General features: G+C 44.6%; 2 protein-coding genes across 2 annotated transcripts in view; both read right to left on the reverse strand.

Annotated features, from left to right (window-relative positions):
• LOC116829199 (C-type lectin domain family 2 member D-like) overlaps positions 1-25631 on the reverse strand; it is a 287968-nt gene that overhangs the window by 206903 nt on the left and 55434 nt on the right. The window lies entirely within an intron of this gene.
• On the reverse strand, positions 722-10617 carry LOC142047604 (killer cell lectin-like receptor subfamily B member 1B allele C). Its single transcript, XM_075071472.1, is given in 6 exon segments — positions 722-845; positions 1248-1360; positions 1743-1897; positions 7143-7277; positions 7786-7884; positions 10533-10617. Coding segments are annotated over 6 exon segments (711 nt in total).

Raw genomic sequence — 25631 nt, forward strand, 5'->3', positions numbered from 1 at the left:
TAAGGAAACGCTAACTATTCCAAATTTCAGAGGGTAGATTGTTGCTGCTTGAGTTATGTGCCTTCTCTGCAGCTCTTCAGGTTCTTGAAGGTGCCTGATCTTCACTGTGTAATCTCGCTCTGAAATATATTTGTCATACTCAGACCTGATTCTTAGGTACGTTGAGCTTTTTCCAAGGAAAGGATTCTTAAAATAGCACAACCACGTCTAGATGTATATGGTTAATCTAGTCGCACTGTTCCAGAGCAGGGATTCAAACCTGGCGCACTAACCACTTGGCTAATGGGTGGAGTTTGCTGCTGTTTCCTCCTCCAGTTCTCGTGTGAGCCTACCCTGAGTTTTATTTATTTGTTTTTATTTTGGCTGAAACTATTCAGTGAATTCAACATCAGTTTGTGAATAGTCTTGTTCAGTCCAAAACTGCATTTTTTTGCAAATAAACTATATATTGGAAAATATTCCCCTAGCTCTACTTGTGATGTCTTTTCACTGGTTCTCCCTTCACTATAATCATCCAGCCTAGACAGGACATGAATTTCAAATGCAAGAAAAGGCTTCGAGTCTGTTTCTATCCACCTTATAAAAGCAGGGAGGAGAAAAGGGCATAAGTCCATTTTTTCCCTTTGAAGCTCACCTACGTTATTCATCATTCACGTGACAGACTGACACTACAGAGGATTTGTCCTTTGCACACACAAGTGCAGAGCACTAATGTCACTGTCTATATCAGGAGAGCGTCTTTTTCACAAATCCATTTAGATACAGCACTGCAGGTTTCAAAATGAATCTGATCTGCTTTTATCACCCCGCAGTTGTTCCCTTCTGCAGGATCCACTACCTTGAACCTGGGAAACAAAAGAAATAAAATCACTGTTTAGTTTTTGAACAAGATTTATAGCAGCTTTTCCTCATTCTGACACCTCTCGAATTTCTTCCTTAACACCTGAATTTTTCCTACAGTGCCCTGGTTGATAAGACTTCCCAGCACATGATACTGTAGCTGGCTGGTGTTTTCCAGAAGTGGACATGACTTGTTCACATTATAAAACCCAACCCTCAGGATTAGCTGCACTGTCTATGTAAATCATCTCTTGAGGGTTCGGACTGATCACCCCTCTGTGCAGAGGACCGTGCCTAGCAATGAAAATCCCTTGCACCCATAAGTGGCCTCTGCTCACAGCAATGCTGGAAAGCCAACAACTCCCTGCTGGGGATCTTACGTGGACTCCAAGGATAACAACACTCACAGTGTTTGATTTAACAGGGAGCCGTCCACCCAAATCCTTTTCCTTGCAGGGAATGTAATGGTGAGTCCAAGCCAGATCTGGTTTGTATCTTTGGAAGTAGTTTGTATGAAAATCTGTAAATGACATGGAACAATAAACTAAGGGAGAAAGGAGGTTATAGTGGTTCAAGTGCTAGCCAGAGACTCAGGATAGCTGGATTTTATTCCCCTTTCCAGCCCAGACTCCTGTATGACCTTGGGCCAGTCACTTAGCCTCTGTCTGTGCTGGGACAGAGTTAAGGTTGTGGTACGTTCTTTGTGGTGTATGTTGTGCTACTAGTGAAGTGTCCACTGCCAGATTGTAGACCATAGCTTATGTATTTAATTTTTCAAGTTCTTTGCTTTTTGGCTTGTGTAGGTACCTTGTGTATAGAGTAATCTTAACTGACACACAACAGCAGTTTTGTGCATTAATTATTATACTAATGATGCTCATCTCCCCAGAGGTTTTATTTACCATCTCATCCTGATCCTGAATCATTAACAGTCAAGCACTCCTCTTTGAACAGTCGTCGCAGCTCTTGTTCCAGGTAGTTTTGTCTTTAGACACCCAGTAGCACTTGTCCCTGTGCAGTAGCCAGTTTGGGGGGCAGAGCTTACACCCGGATCCTTCTGGGGGGGAAACAGAAACACTTAATGGAGCAGAATTTTTGACAAGTGCTGAACTTCATCCCAGCCAATCACAAAGCCTGCGTGCAGCTAGAACTAATACCCTTATTTTTGTTTGGGGACAAGTGCAATATTCAGTCAGCAGGAGGAGCTGCAGCCAGGAGTGAGGGGTGTGAGCGAGGATGTGAGCACTCCAGTCCTGGAATAGTAGCGGCTAATGCAGGTCATGCTCAGCCGGGATTCTCCTTCACTTTCTCCCCTTAGCTATTGGGCAGTGTGGCTGTGCACTGTTTGACAGCCACTTAGAGTTTCGCCTTAGAGATGGTTGCTCTCCAGTTGGTGGATGTTGTGACCAAATGGGAATTTTCCGTAATATCTTTTGTATCTCTGTTTCTCTCAGTACTTGGCATTGCTGCCTAGTGGTTGCAGAAGGGTGAAATCTGCTCTTGGGACAGAGCAGGAGATGTGGTGTTGGATGACAGGAATGGGTCATTAAAGGACTGGCTGAAACCAACACATATCAATGGAGGATCCAGAAAAACAACGGGAGCCCCAAGTACTGAACACCTAACACCACATAGGCAGAACATCTGAACTCAGCATGGCTCTGGGGAGGACAATGGACCAAGAGATGTCTGGTAGCTAGGTTAAGATCTAGCCTTGGGGTAGAGAGAAGCTCTCACTTGGGACTGACAAAAAGACATGGAGAGAGAACCAACTAATAGATTCCACAGCAGCTTGGCTGTGTGGAGCGCTGGCTTGACCAACATAAGAACATAAGAACAGCCGTACTGGGTCAGACCAAAGGTCCATCAAGCCCAGTATCCTGTCCTCTGACAGTGGCCAATAGCAGGTTCCCCAAAGGGAATGAACAGACAGGTTATCATCAAGTGATCCATGCCCTGTCACCCAGTCCCAGCTTCTGGCAAACAGAGGCTAGGGACACCATTCCTGCCTATCCTGGCTAATAGCCATTGATGGACCTATCTTCCATTAATCTAGCTAGCTCCCTTTTGAACCCCATTATAGTACTGGCCTTCACAACACCCTCTGGCAAGGTTTGACAGTGCGTTGTATGAAAAAATACTTTCTTGTGTTTCTTTTAAACCAGCTACCTATTAATTTCATTTGGTGGCCCCTTGTTCTTATATTATGAGGAGTAAATAACACTGCCTTATTTACTTTCTCTACACCACTCAAGATTTTTTAGACCTCTATCATATCCTCCCTTAGTCACCTCTTTTCCAAGCTGAAAAGTCCCAATCTTATTAATCTTTCCTCATGAACCTTTTCCAATTCCAATATATCTTTTTTGAGATGGGGCTATGACATCTGCACGCAGTATTCAAGGTGTGAGCGTACCATGGATTTATATAGAGGCAATATGATATTTTCGGTCTTATTATCTATCCCTTCCTTGATGATTCCCAACAATCTGTTCGCTTTTTTGACTGCTGCTGCACATTGAGTGGATGATTTCAGAAAACTATCCACGATGACTCCAAGATCTCTTTCTTGAGTGGTAACAGCTAATTTAGACCCCATCATTGTATATGTATAGTTAGGATTATGCTTTCCAATGTGCATTACTTTGCATTTATCAACAACGAATTTCATCTGCCATTTTGTTGCCCATTCACTCGGGTTTGAGAGATCTTTTTGTAGCTCTTCGCAGTCTGCCTGGGACTTAACTATCTTGAGTAGTTTTGCATTATCTGCAAATTTTGCCACCTCACTGTTTACCCCTTTTTCCAGTTTGTTTATGAATATGTTAAATAGGACTGAGCCCAGTACAGATCCCTGAGAGACACCATTATTTACCTCTCTCCAGTCTGAAAACTGACCATTTATTCCTGCCCTTTGTTTCCTATCTTTTAACCAGTTACCAATCCACGAGAGAACCTTCCCTCTTATCCCATGACTGCTTATTTTTCTTAAGAGCCTTTGGTGAGGGACCTTGTCAAAGGCTTTCTGATAATCTAAATACACTATGCCCACTGGATCTCCTTTGTCCGCATGCTTGTTGACCCCCTCTGTCATGAGCATACAGCTAAGGATAGCATAAAATCCCTCCTTTACCTGTAAAGGGTTAAGAAGCTCAAATAACCTGGTTGGCACCTGACCAAAAAGGGAGAAGATACTTTCAAATCTCTAGGGGAAGATTTTTTGTTTGTGCTTCTTTGTGCTCTCTGGGATAGAGAGGGACGAGGGCAGGAAAAATACATCTCCTAAAGCCATACCTGAAATAAGCATCTAAGATTACAAATTGTAAGTAATAGCAAGGAAATGCATTAGGTTATCTTTTGTTTTAGCTTGTGAATTTTCCCTGTGCTAAGAGGAAGGTTTATTCCTGTTTTTTTGTAACTTTAAAGTTTTGCCTAGAGGGAGATCCTCTGTGTTTTGATTCTTACTACCCTGTAAAATTTATCTTCCATCCTGATTTTATAGAGGTGCTTCTTTTCTTTTTTCTTTATAATAAAGTTCTGTTTTTAAGAACCTGATTGGTTTTTAGTCTAAAAACCAAAGGGGCTGGTCTGTACTCACCTTGTTTATCTATTTGGTTGGTGTATTATTCTCCAGCCTCCCCAGGGAAGAGGTTGAAAGGGCTTGGGGGCATATTTTGGGGAAACAGGAACTCCAAGTGGTCGTTTTCCTGAATCTTTGTCTAACTCACTTGGTGGTGGTAGCATACTGTCCAAGGACAAAGGAGATTTGTGCCTTGGGGAAGTTTTTAACCTAAGCTGGTAGAAATAAGCTTAGGGGGTCTTTCATGTGGGTCCCCACATCTGTGCCCTAGAGTTCACAGTTGGGAGGGAACCCTGACATCCTTAAAGAATTCTAATAGATTGGTGAGGCATGATTTCCCTTTACAGAAACTATGTTGACTATTTCCCAACAAACTATGTTAATTTATGTGTCTGACAATTTTGTTCTTTATGATAGTTTCAACAAATTTGCCAGGTACTGAAGTGAGACTTACTGGCCTGTCCTGGGTCACCTCTGGAGTCCTTTTAAAAAAAACTGGCGTCACATTAGCTATCCTCCAATCATTTGGTACAAAAACTGATTTAAATGGTAGGTTACAGATGATAGTTAGTAATTCTGCAATTTCACATTTGAGTTTCTTCAGACCTTTTGGGTGAATGCCTTCTGGTCCTGATGACTTATTACTGTTTAGTTTATCAGTTTGTTCCAAAACCTCCTGTAATAACACTTCAATTTGGGACAGTTCCTCAGATCTGTCACCCAAAAAGAATGGCTCAGGTTTGGGAATCTCCCTCACATCCTCAACAGTGAAGACTGATGCAAAGAATTCATTTAGTTTCTCTGCAATGGCCTTATCATCTTTGAGTGCTCCTTTAGCATCTCGATTGTACAGTGGCCCAATGGTTGTTTAGCCGGCTTTCTGCTTCTGATCTATTTTAAAAAAATTTTTGCTATTACTTTTGGAGTCTTTGGCTAGCTGTTCTTCAAATTCTTTTTTGGTCTTTCTAATTATATTTTTATACTTTATTTGCCAGAGTTTATGCTCTTTTCTATTTTCCTCATTAGGATTTATCTTCCGCTTTTTAAAGGATGCCTTTTTGCCTCACTGCTTCTTTTACTTTGTTGTTTAGCCACGGTGGCTCTTTTTTGGTTCTCTTACTATGTTTTTTCAACTGGGGTATACATTTAAGTTGAGCCTCTATTATGGTGTCTTTAAAAAGTTTTCACGCAGCTTGCAGGGATTTTACTTTTGGTGCTGTACCGTTTAATTTCTTTTTCGCTAACCTCCTCATTTTTGTGTAGTTCCCCTTTCTGAAATTAAATGCTGCATGGACTGTGGCATAACCTTTGCTTCTCTGTGCTAACCTAAGGACTTCCCAGTGCTGCATTCCTGTTGACTGGTAAACCCTACTCTGGTTTAAAAAGGCTGCCTGGTGTCACTGCAGATACTTGCTGAGGTGTATTAGTCCCTGAAGAACGTACGAGTCCCTGACCTGGAGTCTATCTCAGTTGGACTCACTAGGCACCGGAACTGCTGGAGTCTAGAGACTTAATTGTGGAGGTGTGGAGACCAGGTAGCCTACCCTTAAGGAAGAGTGGGGCCCTTTGCAGGTCTGGCATGCCAAAGGGGTCCCTCCAAGAGCCTGTTCAAAAAAGCTGGGGCGTGGCACAGATCGTGTGGCTCCATGACTGATGTAGATAACACTGAAAGAACTTTAGCTTGCAGAGGAAAGCACTCAAAAGTTAGGAAATGCCAGGTTTCTAGTTGCCTGTGCAACCTTAATTCTGTCCCTTGTGGGTCCATCTTGTGCACTGAATGAGGCAACATTAGTATATGATAATGTAGCTAAAGATTGTCTGTTAATGCATATGCACAAAGAGGCAGAATTATCCATGCACCACAAATCTGTCATTTCCTGACGTCCAGGTGCTTGATTTTTGCCTCCTAAACATTATTTGAATGGAATTTCCTAGTTTTAAAATAAAAGAACAATAATTCTATGATGTGCAACTGGAGCAATATGCCCAGCGTGAATCATCGCAAGGGTCTGAACTCTGAACCGTCAGCACAGACTCGATTCCTTCAGCATTAGCTGGTGGTAGGAAAAGGCTGTGATGTGAGGGGAGGGGCTGTTGGGTTCAGAGGCTGTCAGAAGGCGCCCATCTCAGCTCTCGCCCTGTCTCTGGGGGAAGCTTATGGAGCAAAAGCTACGTGGTCAGGTGCTGGGCTGTGGGGAGCTGGCCTTCCCAGCTACAGCTGGTCTGCCACGTCCCAGTGCAGTGTGTGTCCAGACACAGGGTGAGTCCAGCACTTTAGAAGGCTCATGCTGTTATTATGTTAACATGTGACCAAGCTTTCCTGAGGCTCACAAGCAAGAGGAGAACCACCACCATTTCCAAAGTTCACATCTCAGCAGAGCCTAAGTGACATTTCTTCAAACAAAGAAAAGTCACTTCTCCAGCCTGAGGACTCTCCCTGTGCTGAATTTTCAAAGGTCTGCTGTGAACTATAAGGTGCAAGAGCTTCTTTAAAATGTCAGAAGAAATTTTTCTGGTGGAAAGTGTAAGTGATGTCTCTATTTAGGTTCCCTACCAGCTACACGCTATAATTAGTTTGTAAAACCCTTTGGGACAAAAGATCTACACAAGTAGGATACTTAATGTATTTTGTACTGTACACACTGAGCGTTACCCCCAAGTGACCACTAGGTGTCACTGAAATATGGGGAAGCAGCTGAGAAAGGAAAGGAGCAGAAATTACCTCTTGAGTTGCTGGATGGAGCTTCACATAGAAACTGTTTGATGCAGAATGGAAAATCCTTCAGCTCAGTGCTGCAGTTATATCCATAGCTGGTTCTCTCATTGGCACCGTCATTCCCCAGGCTCTTAAAATTTCCTTTTGATGGGAAAGAAAGAGCATGACTGTGAACCAGAGTTAACTATGCCGAGTTCGCAACCTAAGACTGAGAATGTGTATGTGCAAAACAAACACGTGCACATGCTAGGACAAATTTAGAGTAGGGAAAGAGAAAGAACAAGACAGAAAAATCTCATTCGTTGCACATTGTAAGATGCTTTCCCTTTTCCCTGCACACTTAACAGAGGAGATGCCATAGCTGGATCACAGGGGTTCATGTATCAAGCTCTTAGCTACACATGGTTATGTAATATTCTGCTCTGCTTTGGAATGATGAAGCATCTATGATTTTATTTACAAATGTGTTGGAATCGATAATCCTGACTCAGTGCAGGGGGCTGGACTAGACGACACCGTGAGGCCCCTGCCAGCCCTACATTTCCAGGATTCTATGAACAAGAAAGAATCTCAGTGGAAATGTGGGGGAAGAGGAAATCTCGGGGTGCAGCATTACACACAAGTGAATAAATAGCCTTGAGTTACTCACCCCACACACCCATCGCTACCACAGCTCCCAGCAGGACGATGTTCCCAGCCCAGCCGACCCTTAGAGCCATCCGATGCCAGCAGGGACACTGAGGGTGACCTGGAAGAGTCAGTGTTTGGTGAAACATCTGCATATAGTACAAGAAATAATAGTGACCAGCTGCTTTCCAGAGCCTGTGCAGCAGCCTCTGATGGGCGTTATGTTCCCCCTCACATAATAGCAGGATAATTTAAAACCTGTCAGTCAGGGAGCAAGTCACTCTTAGGGCAGCCCTGTGACTAACCAGATGAAATACTGGAAGCTGATGAGCATGTGAACACCAACCTCCTGTTAGCAACGTCACAAGTTAACAAAGTGGTTATGTCCCACTTACGGGGTGTATATTCTAACGGTGACCATGTGACTGCATGGCAAGTCTGTGCTTCAGTCCCCCCAGGCTTTGTCTGGAATGTAAAGGGGCAGCACCAGGAGCTAGCGATCACACTCTGGAAGTCCAGCATAAACACGTCGCCTCGACTCTGGTCAGATTAAAGCCGAGGCTCCTGCTCTAGCTTTCACTTGATTCATTTATAGAGCATGTGCTACCGTACGCCTTGCCTTGTCTTGTTGAGAGGTTTGGAAGGTGTTAGTTGGACTGAGCCAGCTGACGTGATCTGACATCACACCGTTAAACCCTGTTCAAGGTCTAAGGATACGTCTACACTGGAGCTGGATGGAGTAATTCCAGCCCATGTAGACGTATCCATGCTCGCACTGCTTGAGTTAGTGCACTTAATATAACAGTGGAGCTGCAGTGGGGTGCAAACAGTGGGAGGGACTAGCTGCCGGATCCTGTACGCAGCAGCATCTCAGATGGGATCATACTTGGGCGGCCAGCCAACCTGCCATTTGTACCGTCCCAGCTACACTGCTCCTTTTAGCGCACAGCTCGATTAGAGCTACTGCGGATATGTCGGCCCACACTGAAATCCCACCTTAGATGTACTCTAAGATTCTGCCAGCCACCCCCTCCCCCCCAGTTCCAAGCCTTGTCTGGCAGCTTTAAACAAGCTTGGAACTCACTCCTGTACTTCCTGAGTGTCCAGAGCTCCCATCGCAAGAAATGCAGGATTGGGCCCTTAAGCCTCAGCTACCCCAGCCTGTGCCCTCCTGGCCCTAGGGACAGTGGTTTCCACTCCTGGGACCTTTTTAAAGTTTAATTCCAGAATGTGACAATGAAACACATGGTTATGTCTGATTGTATTGATGGGAGAGATGTTTCTGTAGGAGAATTGAACCCAAGGGACCTAATTATAGATGGGAGACACGGGCAAGGCTCTGAAGTCCTGTATATTACCTAACTCACAGGGGACAGAAGAAGTAGCTCAGGTGTATAGTTTGTCCACAGATTTCCCCTGAGCTGATACAGTAAATCTAGAACTCAGCAAGGTGCAGGAGATGCTCAGATCCGCGTTTCCACCGTGCATTACTTTGCTTTTGTCAATATAAGAATTTCATCTTCCAGTGTGTTGCTCTTTCACTCTCTGACGTCCCTCACAGTTTTCTCTGATCCTGACAGACCTAACCAATTCCTTGACATCTCCTAGCTTTGCAGCCCCCTTTCCAGATCATGAATATATTAACCACCAGGTGTAGGGCAGAACCTCGTGGCAGCTCACTGCCAACCTTTTGCTGCGATGAAACTGGCCATTAAGTCTTGCTACTTGTTTCCTGTCTCTTATCCAGTTTCTGTTCCAGGCTACTACTTTGCCTTTCTCCCCATGAATACTTAGGGCTTGTCTACACAGGGAAATTGACTGGATGGTTATTCCCAAATAGCTCACCATGTGGACAGTATTCTGATTAAAAATCTCTTTATCCCAGAATAATTAGTGCACTGTCAAAGAAGAGTCATTATTCTGGAATAAAATCACTTTTAAAATCACTGTCCTGGTCAGTTTACCCATGTAGACAAGTCCTTATTTTCCTTACTGACTTCTTGTGAGGGACCTCGTGGTCCAGTAGTGTGCGTATTAGTGTATTTGTATTCTGAGCACGTGGGATTTGTAGCCAGGCAGATTATACAGGCACAGTGCGACTCCCAGATCTAATCTGTCCTTCCTGTACTGTTCACAGTCAGGTGCTACAGTAACTCATTGATTTGGAGAATGCTACCACCTACTATATCAGGTTTTCTATCAGTGTCTATTCCAATTCACTTGTTTGCTGCTTTCACTCTTCTCGCATTTGTAGATACACGCATTTTTGATCATCTGCCTATGTTTATTTAACTCCTTTGATGCCCTTTTGCAGAATTTACTTTTGTGATCTTACCCTGCCATCCAGCTGAACAGGAGGATGAACAGGGTAATTTATGTCTTATCCTTTATTGGATCCTGCATCTTGGTATTACTAACATGTCTGACATTAGCAAGCTCCTCAGCACCTGTTAGCTTTTCCCCAGCTCCTACCTTAAATAATCACCCCAAATCCTATTTATTGGACATACCAAGAGTCTGGTCCTGCTCAACGTAAGACAGAGCCCACCCTTTCTGTACAAGCTCTCTCCTCCCGCACATAATCCCACACTCACTACGTCTTCTCTATCCATCGCCCTCTGCAGTTGTCTGCGCCATCACCAGAGTATCACAACGGCACATCCAGAATTTCCACACAAATGAGACATTTTCACTCATCCCCTCCCTGCCAGATAACATGTAAAGGCACAGTCAGTAACAGATACCACAGGGAGACAGTAAGTCACTTACCTTGGGTCGCAGATTGACACGGTCGTTCTGATCTTGTCATCTTCGGATGACGGTTGCATATCATGTACCCCTCTTCATCCTCCATTGGCTAGGCTCATCCTGGGTTTGAATTCTGTTCAGCAAATACTCAGAGGAGGGAAATGAGCCAGCTACCAACTGACTCTCAGGCTCTGCAGCTCAGGGCTCACCTCCAGCAACAGCACTGACCCTGCTCATGAGAAACCACAGGAAGTTTGGGCTCCGAACACAAGTGACACCCAACTCCTCTGCCTTCCCCCCCACCCCTGAGCCCATCACTAGACCCTGCAAGCTTCTCTCCTGCACCTTCTGTTGAGCCCCAGCAAAGTTAGCTTTCATTTCAAGGATAAGATCTGAAGTCAGCGGTGCTACTCAGAGTAGAAAACCCTGTACATAATAGTAAGTGTTTTCTGGATCAAGCAGTTAGTTGTAACAAAGGAAATTACAGTGGAGCGCTGGCTCTGCTGTAGTAAAGTTTGAGTATTTAATTCTCAAAACATTGACTTTTATTGCACAAACGTAAAGAAACTGAAAGACCAGGAAAAGAATGTAACTGCACAGACAATTTGATAGAATTGGGAAGCGATAAACCAAGTCAGCTTGTCTGTAAAATCACAGTAATCTTGCCCATCAAAGTGGAAATGGTGGTTGTTCCCAAGTTCACAGCTCAGCGGAGCCTAAGTGAAATTTCTTGAAACAAAGAAAAGGCCCTTCTACAGCCTGAGGACTCTCCCCGTGCTGAATTTTCGAAGTCTGCTGTGACTATAAGGTGCAAGAGCTTCTTTAAAAAGTCAAAAGAAATTTTTCCAGTGGAAAGTGTAAGTGATGTCTGTATTTAGGTTCATTACCAGCTTCACATTTTAATTAGTTTGTAAAGCCAATTGGGGCAAAAGGATTTTACACAAGTGAAGTTTTTTACCCATGAAAGCTTATGCCCAAATAAATTTGTTAGTCTCAGTGGAAATGTGGGGGAAGAGGAAATCTTGGGGTGCAGCGTTACACACAAGTGAATAAATAGCCTTGAGTTACTCACCCCACATGCCCATCGCTACCACAGCTCCCAGCAGGACGATGTTCTCAGCCCAGTCGACCCCCAGAGCCGTCTGATGCCAGGGTGACCTGGAAGAGTCAGTGTTTGGTGAAACATCTGCATATAGTGCAAGAAATACTCATGACCAGCTGTTTTCCAATGGATCCCGTGCAACAGCCTCCAACAGGGATTATGTTCCCCCTCACATGAATAGCAGGATAATTTAAAACCTGTCAGTCAAGGAGCAAGTCACTCTTAGGGCAGCCCTGTGACTAACCAGATGAAATACTGGAAGCTGATGCGCATGTGAACACCAACCTCCTGTTAGCAACGTCACAAGTTAACAACATGGTTATGGCTCACTTATGGGTATATTCTAACAGTGACTATGTGGCTGCATGGCAAGTCTCTGCTTCAGTCCCACCAGGCCTTGTCTACTTAGTCCAAGACCTCACAGGGGCCTGGAGGAGCAAGGGAGGATGCTTCTGGCCAGTGATTAGCTGCCAAAATCTTAACAGCCGGTTCCCTATAAAAAGTTCTGATTTAAGGGGGGAGGGAGAGAAGTGGGGAAGGGGCAGGGGGAGACATACTCGTGGGGCCGGGGGCCCCTGAGAGGCCTGGGGAAAATTGCCCCCCCTCAGCGGCCCTGGATCTCGCAGCCCCGCCCCACTTACCTTGCCTGCAGCTCAAAGTAGTAGGACAACTCAGGAGCTCAGCTGAGCTGCCCAGCTGGTGCCAGTGGCTGGCCATGCTGGAGCTGGGGGGAAACAGGGGAGGGGCTGGGGGAACCTCAGCTTCCCCAGCTGGGAATCCTGGGAGCAACAGGATGGTGCGGCCCGTGGACTGAAGTTCTTTGCCCACCCCCTGGCCCTTTAACAACCGGTTCTCCACGGAGGTCTAATTTTAGCAACCGGTTCTTGGGAACTGGTGGGAACTGGCTCCAGCTCACCACTGCCTCTGGCAGAGCCACATGAGGGGGAAACCACCTGGCAGTTAGTCAGAGTGTCACAGAGCTGGAGAAAAGAAGAAAGTTGTCACAGAACAGACAGACAGACTGACAACGTGACAGCGTTGAACTACCTGTGACCGGGTTCCCTGTCCCCAACCCACCCACCTGTGAACACAAAAATCCTGTCTGTCTCCTTCATACCTGCAACCCCATTCAAGCTGCTGTGGTGACTTTCCCCTCCCCGTCTCTGTCCTGGAATCCTTTGCTGCCACCCCTGCAATATGGCCACTGTGAAGCCAAGAGGTGCAGCTTTCTGAATGGTGAGTGGGGAAGGAGAAGGGAATCGGCCCTCAGCTGTGGCTGTTGGCTCAGACAAGATCTGGCTGGCACTTGGGATGGTGAGCCGGGTGTGCAGTGTAGGGTTCCTGAGCGAGCAGCAGCAAGGGGCCATAATATGCTGCCGCATGCGTCCCTACTGGGGTCAGGCAGGGATGACAGAGAGTTAGGAAAGGGTCTGGAAGGGTGCAGCAGCTGCTCAGTGAGCACTCATCCCCACTACAGTGTCAGCCATGCTTGTTCTAGCCTTTAATTCCAGCAACTGATGATGTGGCTGTGGAGGTTTGTGTATGATCCCTAGCTGCAGTTTTAAAAGCACCATTTTCTTTCGTTTACCATTTCTTCCCGGTTGTAGGAATTGGGATTTCTTGGAACAGTCATTGCTCTTCCTCTGGGTGTTGCTTGTTAGACAGCCAATAGCATTTGTTCTTTTGTGGCAGCCAGTTCCAGGGGCAGAATTTGCACCCAGGTCCCTTCAGCAGCTGGATTGGGGATGAAGACGAAGGTACTGAATAACAAACACTTCCCATACAGTAATTTGAGGGACCATAATGCTAAATAATTTGCACTGAATACAGGAGCTACTATCTCAAGTTCTCTAGTTTGGGTTATCCAGGAGGTCATATTAGATAAATTAGCCACTTCTGTTACTGTAATTTTATTTCTACATCTTTTGGTGTAGATAGGGTGCATCCTGGAAATACGAAAGGTGGGTGGAAGTAACGAAACATAAATATGTTCAGTCTGTTATGGATTTTAGGAGAAAATTTAAGAGCAGAAAGGGGCCAGAGGAAACCTGAAGGGCTTTTACAAATGTGTATATAAGCACTAAGAAGCATTGGATGCAAATCTTATTTATCTGGGAAGTTCTACAGGGAAACTTAAGATAGGGCCTGACCCAACTCTTGTAGAAATTAACTCTCATTGACTTCAGATCTAGCCCATAGACAGTAATAGGGCTGGTCAATATTTTAACTTTTTTGCAAATATTATTGAATGAATGAAAACTTTAAACTTAGTTCAAAAACTTTCAGGACTTTTTACGAAGTTCACAGCTAATTTTCCTTCAGTTTTTCCCCCTATCATTTTTTGACCTTTTTTCACTTGAAAAGTTTGTTTCTTTAAATGAGAAAACACAGTCATGTTCTTTTCTCCCCTTTTCCAATGAGAGAGAGGACTTGCAAAACTGCAATGAATTTTTTTTTATCAAAAACAATAAAAACTGAGAAATTTCCAGAGGAAACTTTTGTTTTTGTCAGAGCCATTTTTGTGTTTAAAAAAAAAAAATTCAACCAGTTCTAGAAAGTAGGTACATTAATACATGAGGAATATGGGACAGGGGAGAAGTGAAACGCTAACTTTTCCAGATGACAGCAAACTGGAAGGAGCTGTGAACATCAAAGAAGAAGAATACACAGGGATTAGAGCGTTTAGAAATATGAGTAGAAAACAGGATTTAGTCTGGAGGACAGGAAGGAAATACATGAGGGGAAAACTAGCTAACAAACAAACAACTTACAATATCTTCCTATACTGTTTTGTGTGTTTGATACTATTATCCTCATTTTGTGATGCTGTCGAAATAACAATTTAATACTGTAATCAGTAAAATGTACCGCCTGACCACTAGGTGCTGCTGCTGCTATAGACAATCAGAGCTGAGACTATATCTAGGCCAAGCTTTTCAAAAATAGGAGCCTAAAATTGGGTGTCTATATAGATTTAGAAGCTAATTGGCTTGGTTTGCAAGAGTGCTGAGCACCCAGTAGCTCCCACTAATGTCAGTGGCAGCTGTAGATGATCCCCACCTCTGGAAAACACACCAAGATGCCTCCAGCTGGGAAACCAGAAATTGAGGCACCTGAACAGAGTGGACATTTTAAAAATCTGTGGTAACGGAACTCAGATCTCCTAGCTCCAGTCGAGTGCTTTAACTCTAAGCCCATCCTTTCTTCCATCCTTCTGTCTCAGATCAGGGAGTGTTGGAGCATCTTGGGTTTAGTAGGGCTGAGGACCTAACAATAGCGTACTCCTCAGTGCTTTAAGGAACAATGTTAATAGACTTGCTCACCAGTCATAGCAAGTGTGTGGAGAACTCTTGCAGGATCTGAGATTTCTTGCTGTGCTACTGTATGGTGCCTTATGCAGAATTTGTTTCAAACTGGAAATTCTCAAGGTGGCAGAATCTTAGTCAGAGGCATTTAAAGCAACTTCGGCCTGACCTTTCTGACTTGGACCCTGGAAAACTTAATAAAAGCATCTTTGTGGAGCGCATGGTAATGTCTGGGTGCAATAAGACAGCAAATAATGTGCCTCATACTCAGCACAACTGAGAGCAGAAAGGGGGAGACTCTGATTCTGTAGAATTTGAAGGGAAATATCTGTGGCTTTTCTGCATGATGTGAAAGTGACACTGTTAAAGGTCACTTGTAACAAGTAGGTAAATGCAGAGGAGAGTGTATTGAATGTAAGCACTTTCTTGCTGCTTTCTGGTGCATGAAGGTCTGAAGGGCTCTTTTATGTTAAATGATGGACGTGGGCATGTTACCAGCATATACACAGAAAAATTAGATAGAAACAGAACTACTCTTGGTGGAAGGTTGCAATGTAACACTGTTTGATTTCTTAGAATTGACAATTATAACACAAGAAACCAAAACACACACACAGAGAGAAAACAGGCTGCTCCCTATGGTGGCGAGACACAACTCGCCCACCTTGCTTTACTCTAGCTCTTTCACATGCTTTGCCGCAGAGCCCCTTGTCTGCAAACAAGACCAGGAACCTCCCACTCTTAAAGAGACCGCTTGCAATTCCAATGCAGTCCTCAATACATGGGGGTGGGGTGGAGGGGATTTGCCTTTATATATTATATTATAAATGTGGATCTTGCCTATCCTGTTTGTCTGGAGACTCTATGGCTAACCAGAGAACTAGTGAGCTATGGTATCAATATCAGATTCTGCATGTGGGGTTTGTTTGTTGTGCTCCTTCTGTCTGGCTCAATGGCTGCCGAGCAACAACACTGGATGGAGCCACGTACCCAGATTTTGGGAGTAAATTACTTGGCACAGTAGCCCCTTTAAAGTTAGAGGGCTTGTTGATTAGAGGTTTTGAGCAGAATTGTTAACAATACGGACGCTCCCCGGGTTACGCAAGACCTGACTTACGCAGATATGCATTTACGGAAAAAGTTCCGTAAGCTAGAAATAGGAATGTTGTTTGGGTTTTTTTGCATAATGGTTGGGTATACGTTTCCGACTCTTTAAATTCATTTCTGGTTTACTACAACTGACAAGCATTCAGGTATAAAGTCTTTATACATTACTAGGAAGTTAAATACATTTGTCTCACAACTGTCAGATAATGTTTTTTTTAAAAAAACTTATTTAGTGGCTTCTAACATGAAGATTTTAACATCAAATTATATTTTTATAAATCTATAAAGTAATTTCATTGTTTTATTCTCATGAAGTTGTTGATTGTATCCTAAGCATCTGTAGTTTATTTTGAGAGGGAACTGCTTGAGCATTTGCCTAAGGATCATCTTATGGGTAAACACAGACTCGGTCAGGCAACATTAGTATGACTTTGAGCCCTGCCACAGACTTCCTGTGGGACTTTAGACAGATCATGTCTCTCTGCCTCAATTTCCCCATCTGTAAAATGGAGCTATTTACCTACTCATAAAGCCATTGAGAGGATTTAACATGTGTTTATAAAATCCTTTGAGGACTGCAGATAGGATATTAGTTATTAGTACTAAATACTACATTTAATTGTGATTAGTCAGTTCTCTGAAAAAATGCACGGCAGAAATGCTAAGTACAGTAGCTATTCTACCTTGAGTCCCTCTTTGAGATGGGTGGCTGGGGTTTCTCATTTCAGGCTCAAGATTTAATGCTGTGCAACCCTGTTCAGCTTGCACCTTTTTATGTTCTGTTAAAATTGTTAGACGTTAAGGGGTAGCTAAGCCCACGCTGAGACTGTCTAAATTAGGATATAGGCCTGTGGTAGAAACAGTGACATCTCCTTAACTCATCTCACTGAACTGAGAAACCACTTGAAAACGTAGACAAGGTATAGCTGCAGGTAGAAGAACAAAATTTAAACATTGTTAATCAGATTAGACAGAACTTCAGGCTGCATGAAGATTGTTTCCTGACCACACAATATAAAGTTAAACCAAAGAATCATACAGATAACGATTGTGTAATGAAGCCAGACACGCAGCTCCATCATGCTATTCACTCTTAGATGTGGCTGTCCTACACTTCCTCCAACTCCCTTATCTGCTTCCCTTTGGAAAACAGGTTTAGATGCTTTTTTTAATAGACCACACACGTGTGAGTCTGTGAAAATGGGTGGGGTTAAGCTCTAGATGTTTGCCTTCACTCTGCTCAAAATCACTATTGTTTATTACTAGGAATGGACATGGGGTAGATTCACAAAGGTGCATAGACACCCAGGCCCCAGAATGAGACACCTAACTCCCAGTTTTAGGCTCCACTGAGATCTACAACACTCCCGCCGAGCACTGCAGACACCTACATTTTCAGGGGGGAAATTCCCTAGGTGCTTTTGCCTCTGAGCATAGACTGTGCTGCCTCACTGGAGGTGTCAGGATGCCAAGCTCCCACCTAAGTCCCTGCACAATCCATGACCCAGGGCAGGTAGGTGTTTGTCCATCTAGCTCACATGCAGGGCCTGATCTGGTAAGTGTGTTAAGAGGCTGCCTTCCACATTGGTTCCCATTCAAGCTGCAGGCAGTACTGGAGATGGTAGCACCACCCACCCTATAACTTTTAGCCCGGTGGGTGGAGCACTCACTTGGAATGTGGGAGACCCAGATTCAGTGTCCTTCTCTGCCTGAGGGGGAAAAGGGATATGAAGAGGGGTCTCTCAGGAGTATGCACCAGCCACTGAGCTATGGGATAGTCTGATGGGGAGAGGGTCCCTAAGTCTCTCCTGTTGAAGCTGTTCCACTGTGGATAAATAAATATTCATTGGAGCAGGGAGACTGAACCATAAGTCTCCCACCTCCCGAGCGGGTATCCTAACCCTTGGACTACACAGCCTTTTTTTCTCTTTCCCCCAGAGGCACCGACTTTCTGATGTGATGTAGGGTGCTCGGCCCCCCGGCTCTGCCCCAAGCCCTCACTCCACCCCACCTCTTCCTGCCCATTTCTGCCCCCTCCCCAAAGTGCACCTGTCCTCGCTCCCAGTGCTGCCTGCACGCCACGGAACAGCTGATCTAAGGTGGGCGGGAGGCGCTGATCAGTGGGGCCTCCAGTGGGTAGGGGATATGGGGAACTGGCTGGAGGACCCACCATTTTTTTTCCTTGGGTGCTCCGGCCTTGGAGCACCCACAGAGTCAGCCCCTATGCTTTTCCCCCTTCCCCTGCTCCAAAGGCATATGATATGTGAGTAAGGATCTGAATGAGCTCTCCCTTTCCTTCTGTTGATGCACTGGGGAAAAAAGACCTCAGGAACAGATGTATTTGCACAGACACACTTACTTTGCCAAGGTGATCAGCAGGCAGGCCTGGTTTGCCAAAATGACCAATTCTTGCTGTTTTGAGTTAAAAATCACTTTAGTCTTGAATTTGCCTGTAATAAAATGTTGTTTTCCTTACTGTATGACTGAAGGGCAGCAGAATTGTTGAGAGTCACCCTACCTGTAACCTCAATAGCTAAGCAGGGGGTATTGATGTCACATGCTAGTGAAAGTGGGGGGAGATAGAGAGTGAGAGCTTCTTCAGATTCTTATATGGTGGTAGAAAGTCTGTTTAAAGGGTGCTTTTGGATACAGTTTGATCCTTCCCCTCTAGTGTTTAAAGGCAGCGTGTAGCAAACTCAGTTGGGAGTCTTTGTTTTCGCTTAGTGATCACTAGAGGTGAAATTGCTGATTAATAGGTCTAAGGGGCTGAACCTTAGACCTGGTCTGGGGAGAATTACCTCGTGAAATTGCTAAGTGGTGGAGCCTCAGAACATGACATTGCGGCTAGAGGCAGAGGCGGCAATAGAGACCGGGTGAGCAGCAGCAGCAAAGCAGTGGCAGAGACTAGAGAGGTCAGCAGCAGAGGTATTGATCGTCCCCCCTTTCAGGGGTGGGAATGAGCCATGTGGACACACCCCTGAATTCTGGGATTTTGCTGACTTCGGACAACGAACTGTGAGTGGGGTGTAGCAGAGGGAAAGGGGAGTTGTGTGTTAAAGGGACATTCATCCATCAGACTTCCACACCACGAGCTGGGAAACTGAGGCAACTGACACTGCCCAAGATATCGTGGAATAGGTGGTTACTAATGACTTGAATACTTTTGAATCATTGTTGCAGTGTTTTCCCAAAGAAATGCTGAGTGACCTCTCCCTTTTATTGAAAGTGTTTGTTTGTTTTACACAGACTCAGTACTTGTGAGTGGGGTGCATGTTGCCTCTTAGAGGTGCCCAGGTGGTGTTTAGTTTTCCCAGATTACTGGGTGGGGGCTTGCGCTGGTTCTCTTTTGCAATGTTAAAAGGAATCCCTAGATATTGAAACTGGCCCTTGTGCCTGCCAACACAACCTGGCAGAAGGGTACATATATATTTATAAAGGGACTTAAACTTATGTGCAAAGTGTGTCCCACTCCCACCTTCAGGTTTATTCCAGAGTGTGTGTGTGTCTCTCTTTCTCTCTCACGCTCTGCCCCAAAAGCGTTTGATATATATCACTGGGACGTAAACTTATGTATAAAGTGTCCAAAGCGATGTTGCTGCTTAGCCGCTAAATATGTTGTTTCATGCATAACAACCAATATCCGTGTATCCAAACAAACACTTTTATACATGGATTGGAGAGAACTACGTGATTGGTATGAGCAAAGATCCTCTGCACATCAAATGTGTTTTTCATGTACAAATACTTGCATGCAAAGATATTGTAACCTTAAGGCCTCTTTTAAAAAAATATGGCCGCCTTCTTCTGAGAGCTTTGCCTGAATAAGCCTTGGGCTGTATAGTACACGTCATGCTCTGCTGAACAGCAGTTCTCTTGGGGTGAAATGTGTTGCTCAACAGTGGACAGCAACACTCCACGGTACTTTAGGACAAGAACTGAAGATGATCACAGTAATAGCAGGTTCACTGCAGTCGTGCCTGGGGACCATCAAGAAGAGATGGATGATCCAGCAGTTTAAGGTGAGTTTGTAGGGCTTGGGCAATCTGAGTTTAAGTCCCTGCTCTGCCACAGACTCCCTCTGTGACCTTGGACAAGTCACGTAGCCTCTCTGTGCTTTGGTTCTCCAGCTGTAAAATGGGGATAACCCTGCCCTGCCTCACAGGGGTGAGTGGGGATAAAGATTTTGACGGGCTTAGATCTATAATGATCATGAGTTCCATATAGGTACTTACAATAGGTAGAATGGGCCCCCACTGTAGCAAGAGCTGATTGTCCCTGCCCCCAAAACTGTAACAATCTAAATATAGAGGCCAGGGAATGGGCACAACAGACAAGCAGAGTAAACAAATGTGATAGCTTGTAAATATCCTGCTACTGCCCCAATTATTTGTATTCCTTGGATGGAGTTTAGTTAGGAAGGGATTAGCTGCTGAACAGACAAAGGAAGGGGGCTAAAAGGCATAGGAGAGGGAGGGAAGGGCAGAGGGGAACATGGAAGCATGATGGGGTGAAGCTGAGGGGAAGTGCAGAAGGGAACATGGAAGCATGATGGAGTGAGGCTGAGGGGAAGGGCAGAGGGGAACATGGAAGCATGTTGGAGTGAAGCTGAGGGGAAGTGCAGAAGGGAACATGGAAGCATGATGGAGTGAGGCTGAGGGGAAGGGCAGAGGGGAAGGCATTGGAGCAAACCAGTCCCTGCTGTAGCACTTGTTGAGGCAGCTTCTGCATCTGCTCCTGCAGGCTAATGTCTCTTTGGCCTCTGGGACTAGTTGCTTCATGGTCATTTTCTTTCCCCAGCCTCACAACATGGCTCGGGGTGGGGGGTTGCTGCTGCATGGGTCCTAGTGCTCTTGTAGGTTGCGGTGGGAGAGATCGCTCCTGCACAGTTCTGTCTCTAGAGGTTTTGGGGGTGGGAGAGGGAGAGAAGGGGGTCATTCCAGCTGGGTCCCACCTCTTCCCCTTCCCTAGCCCAGTGTGGCAATACCTGCTCTTGCTGTCCTTCGTAAACATGAATTGCGATACTAGTGGGGGGTCACTGTTTATTTTGGGTTTTTACCTGCAAACCAGAGAAAAGGTAGGAGTTCTATTATCTTTCAGTAATACTATTGATTTTAAAAGGTCGAGATGTTTATTTTACAGAGATTAAGAATCTCTCTGGTGTTCTTTACTGGACTACAACAGTTTCCAGAGATGATAGAAGTTGGTCTAAACTTTTTAATGTTGTCCCTCTAATTCTGTTTTTTATTTTGTATTTTACACGAGAGTGGGTGTCACAGCCCACGCCGAGTTAAAGACAGCCCTGCACAGTTTTCTACTGTCTGCTTGCTGGTTTGTACAAGAAAGGAAACTGAGCGTTTCACCAGCACAATTAACACTTCAGACTTCTGACACCACAAGCCTCTAACCCCAGCTCCCTTTCACAAAGAGTTAGGCCCTGATTCTGCAAGCACTTCTGCTTGTTTACCTTAAAGCATGTGCATACTGTTAATGATGCCAGTGGGACTGCTCACAAGCAGAAAGTGAAGCATCTGTATAAATGTTTGCAGGGTGAGAATTTGTTCTGAAACCCACTGGAGAAAACAAAACCAGATGACAATTTTTTCGCACTTCTGGTCACCAGACGGGTGCCATAATGATTAACAGCGAGCAAAGTCTCTTTTGTGCATCATCCTGTTAACCACAAATTCTTCCACCTTATTGGGCACCTGCTTTTGCTAAACATCTGCCTCATTTTTGCACTAATTGCTCTGCTCACCAAATACATGTTCCCAGCCCTCACGGTTTTGCTGAATAACTGCACAGTTTTGTTTTCAACTTTATACTAGGTACTCTAATCCAGTGGCATCATTTCAGAATTATTTTGGGGGGAAGGGGGGAGATTGTGTCAGCATATAGAACATTCTATGTGATTATGTTCTGTCCTGCAAGGCTGGGGAGGGGAAAGAGGAGCATATAGACCTATGAAAAGTTGGGTGGGGAGCAAACCAAGGCTGGTGCGGGGGAGTGGGGGCAACAGCCCCCTTTGCCCTAGATTAAATAACGCCCCAATCTAACATTCACCATAAAGGATCTTAAAGTACCAAATTACTTTACATACAAACACTCCGCATCAGATTGCTTTGTGCTGTAGAAACCTGCACGTTTGCCCTTCCTGTCTCTTGCTCACTTTAACTGCAACTTTACTGTTACATTAATAGTATAGGTCTTTTTGAGTCTAGACTGAGATTTCAAAGCAGCCTGCGGGAGTTAAGTACCCAATTCCTATTGAATTTCAGTGGAATATGAGTGCTTAAATCTGAGGCTCAGATGAAATCTCCTAATTTTTTAAAAGGAAACACTATCGAATGAAACATGAACGTGCGTTTCGATGTAGTATTTTGGAATAAAACTTTCAGTAGATAATACTTGAAACCATCCCAGGTTCTTGGAGCAGTGGCAGGTTCTGTGGTCACAGTTAAAGACGGCAGACAGTGCCCTGTGACACAGAGGCTTGTACCACAACAGCCTGTTCAGTAATAGTTTCAGACAGCACTAAAAGACACCCCCCCACAAACACACCCTGAGAACAAACAAACAACAAAGAACAAAATTGGGAGATTTTCATCTGAACCTGAGATTTAAGTGCTCGAATCCCACTGAAATTCAATAGGAATAATTGGGTACTTAACTTAATGCATCTCATTCAGACTCCTTTACACCTTCTTTGAGGTATTTCAGTTACTCTGCTTGTAACAACATTTTTTTCATCCTCCGTATCAGTTTCACTGATCCGGGGGACGCAGAGTAAGATGTGTCTTTACAAAATGTATCTGAAATAACAGAATTGTTATGTTTAGTGATCACACAGGAAAAGGGCACAAAGTTACTCAGTCGTCAGGCAAGATTTGGTCATTGCTGAGGCTTCTGTGGTATAGGTTTCTCCAGTGGAGCTGACACAAACACCTGCCAAGAACACAGGCCTGAGGTCAGAATTTGAGGCTGTTTATTAAATAAAGTGTTTTGATCTTAGCATATCAGCCTATGGACACACAACACATTATATTGGTGCAATGCACTAGAGAACCTCAGTGTACGGGTAGCGAGTTCAGGGCACTTCATTGCCTCTCTCCTTGCGCCTGGCAGCACTCAGGAATAATATGGCTTCTGTCTTATAAAAGAGTGATACTTGCCACTTCCCTTTCTGTTAGTGATGGACAACAGTCCCACCAGCAGAATCGGAATGTGCTTATTTGTGAGTGAAGTTTGAAAAATTGTTTCATTTCCATTCCTCACCCCCCTTCCAGCTTCCATTTTAAGCCCCCTTCTATGCTGTCTCCTCTCCTTTCTCACCTGTCCCTTGTTTTCCTGCCCTCTTCTAGCTGTAAATGTCAAAATGTAAACACGAAGGAGGGAGTGAGTAGAGCAGCTAACAGAATGTTTTTAAAAGCATCAGGGAGGCTACATTACTGCGCTACATCGGCACAGCTGGACCGATACAGCTGCCCTGCTGCAGCGCGTCTGGGGAAGGTCAGAGCACTCTCCTTTCGGCATAATGACTCCACCTCAGCAAAAGGTGTGCACGTTGTTGGTGGGAGAGTGTCTCCTGCCCACCTAGCGTGGTGCAGACACCGCTTTATGTTGACATAACTGACGTCACTCAGGAGAGTGACTTTTTCACACCGAGTGACGTAACTTTACATTGACTTAAGCAGTAGTGTAGACAAGCCCTTTAAGTTTATATAATATTTTAAACATTTAAAAAAGAGATGAGAGCAGGGGTCCCATCTTCATATCCCCCAATCCACTTTTAAACAACCTTAACTCTAGAGCTGGGTGAAATTCTTTGGCCAAATCTATTTTTTAATTAAAAATGCAATTCAGAGTGAGTGAAATATTGCATGAATTCATGTCTAATTCACTAAATTTTTTGTTACTTATTGGTTTGCTGTTTTATTTTTCAAATTTTCAGGACAATCCATGAACTGAAGATACAGCTGTTTGCACAGCTCTCCCCACAGCAGCATCAGTGGCATAGCCAGGTAGAGGGAACAGGGGGAGTGATCCCCAAAAAGGCACCACCCACTGCAGCGCTTTTACTCACTTGGCGGCACTTTTACTGACAGGGCGGCACTCTGGGTCTTTGGCAGCACCCCGGCAGCGGGACCTTCACATGCTCCATGGGTCTTCGGCAGCATTTCAGTGGCTGGTCCTTCAGTGCCACTAAAGACACCCAGAGCTAGTGAAGGGCCCGCCGCCGAAGACCCAGAGAGCTGCTAAGTGAGTAAAAATTAAAAAGACACCAAGAAATTTAAAGGGTGCCACTTGTGCTCAGTGGGAGAGCGGCCGCTGCCCCACTCCCCCCCTAGTTACGCTACTCAGCAGCATCCGAAGAATACCCACTTTGAAACAACCCAGTTCATCCGAGCCAGGGCTGGAAATACAACCCAACCCCCTATTCTAACACCAGATAGTGTTGCTTGTTTCCTCACCTGACATGCTGAGTCTTTTAAAGATTTGGCCATTGATTTTGATGCCTAATTACGACATGAGATGTCGATAAACTTTGATATAAGGACTAAGGGGTCAAATTCTCACCTGTTACGAATGGGCACAGTGACATTGACTTCAATGGAGCTTCGGCAATTTACATGAATCAGTAAGCTGTGTCGAGCACTTCCTTATGTGTGAATTATATATTTTTCTTTCAGTCTAACCTTTTTGCAGATCCACCTAGCAAATAAAATTATAGAAATGTAGGTCTGACAGGGACCTCAAAAAGTCATAAAGTACTGAGGCAGGACAAAGTCAACCTAGACTATTCCTGACAGGTGACTGGCCATCCTGTTCTTAAAAACCTCCAATGATGAGGATTCCACAACCTCCCTTGGAAGCCTATTCCAGAGCTTAACTACCCAGAGAGGTAGAAGGTTTTTCCTAATGTCTAACATGAACCTCCCTTGCTGCAGATTAAGCCCATTACATCTTATCCTACCTTCAGTGGACAAGAACAATTGAGCACTGTCCTCTTAATAACAGTGTTATGGGAAAAGGGAAAATAGGAGAGATATAAAGGACCCCTGCTAAAGGTTATGTTCTGCTTGCCTGAGTTAGGGTCTATCACCCATGGACGGAGCAACAATGACACTTTACCAGAATTAAAGATGAACCAAAGAGGGTTTATTAACATAACACTATTAGGTAAACAAGGATAAAGCAACAACATTTTTGAAGACTGTTATCAGGTTCCCACCTCCAAGGGTTCTTTTCACAAGATTAAATATGCCAGGTCTTCAGGGTCAAGTAGGTTGGTTTTTTGGGGTTGGGCAAGTTATTGCTGTCGCAGACCTTCATAGATTCCATGGCCACAAGGGACTACTGTGAACACCTCGTCTGATCTCTGTGATGGGGCAAGGCCAGATGGCTACCGTAAAGGACTGAGAAACAGGTATGTTAGCGCCAGGCTAAACAAATCCTAGTACCCTGGTAACCCAATGGCAGTTGCTCAAGGTTAATCAAGGCACCTGGAGCCAATTAAGATCTTTCTAGAAGGCAGTAGAGATAGCTACTTTAATTAGAACACCTGCAGCCAATCAAAGCAGGCTAATCAGGGCACCTGGGTTTAAAAAG

The sequence above is a fragment of the Chelonoidis abingdonii genome, chromosome 12 (genome assembly GCF_003597395.2).
Source record: "Chelonoidis abingdonii isolate Lonesome George chromosome 12, CheloAbing_2.0, whole genome shotgun sequence".
NCBI lineage: Eukaryota > Metazoa > Chordata > Testudines > Testudinidae > Chelonoidis > Chelonoidis abingdonii.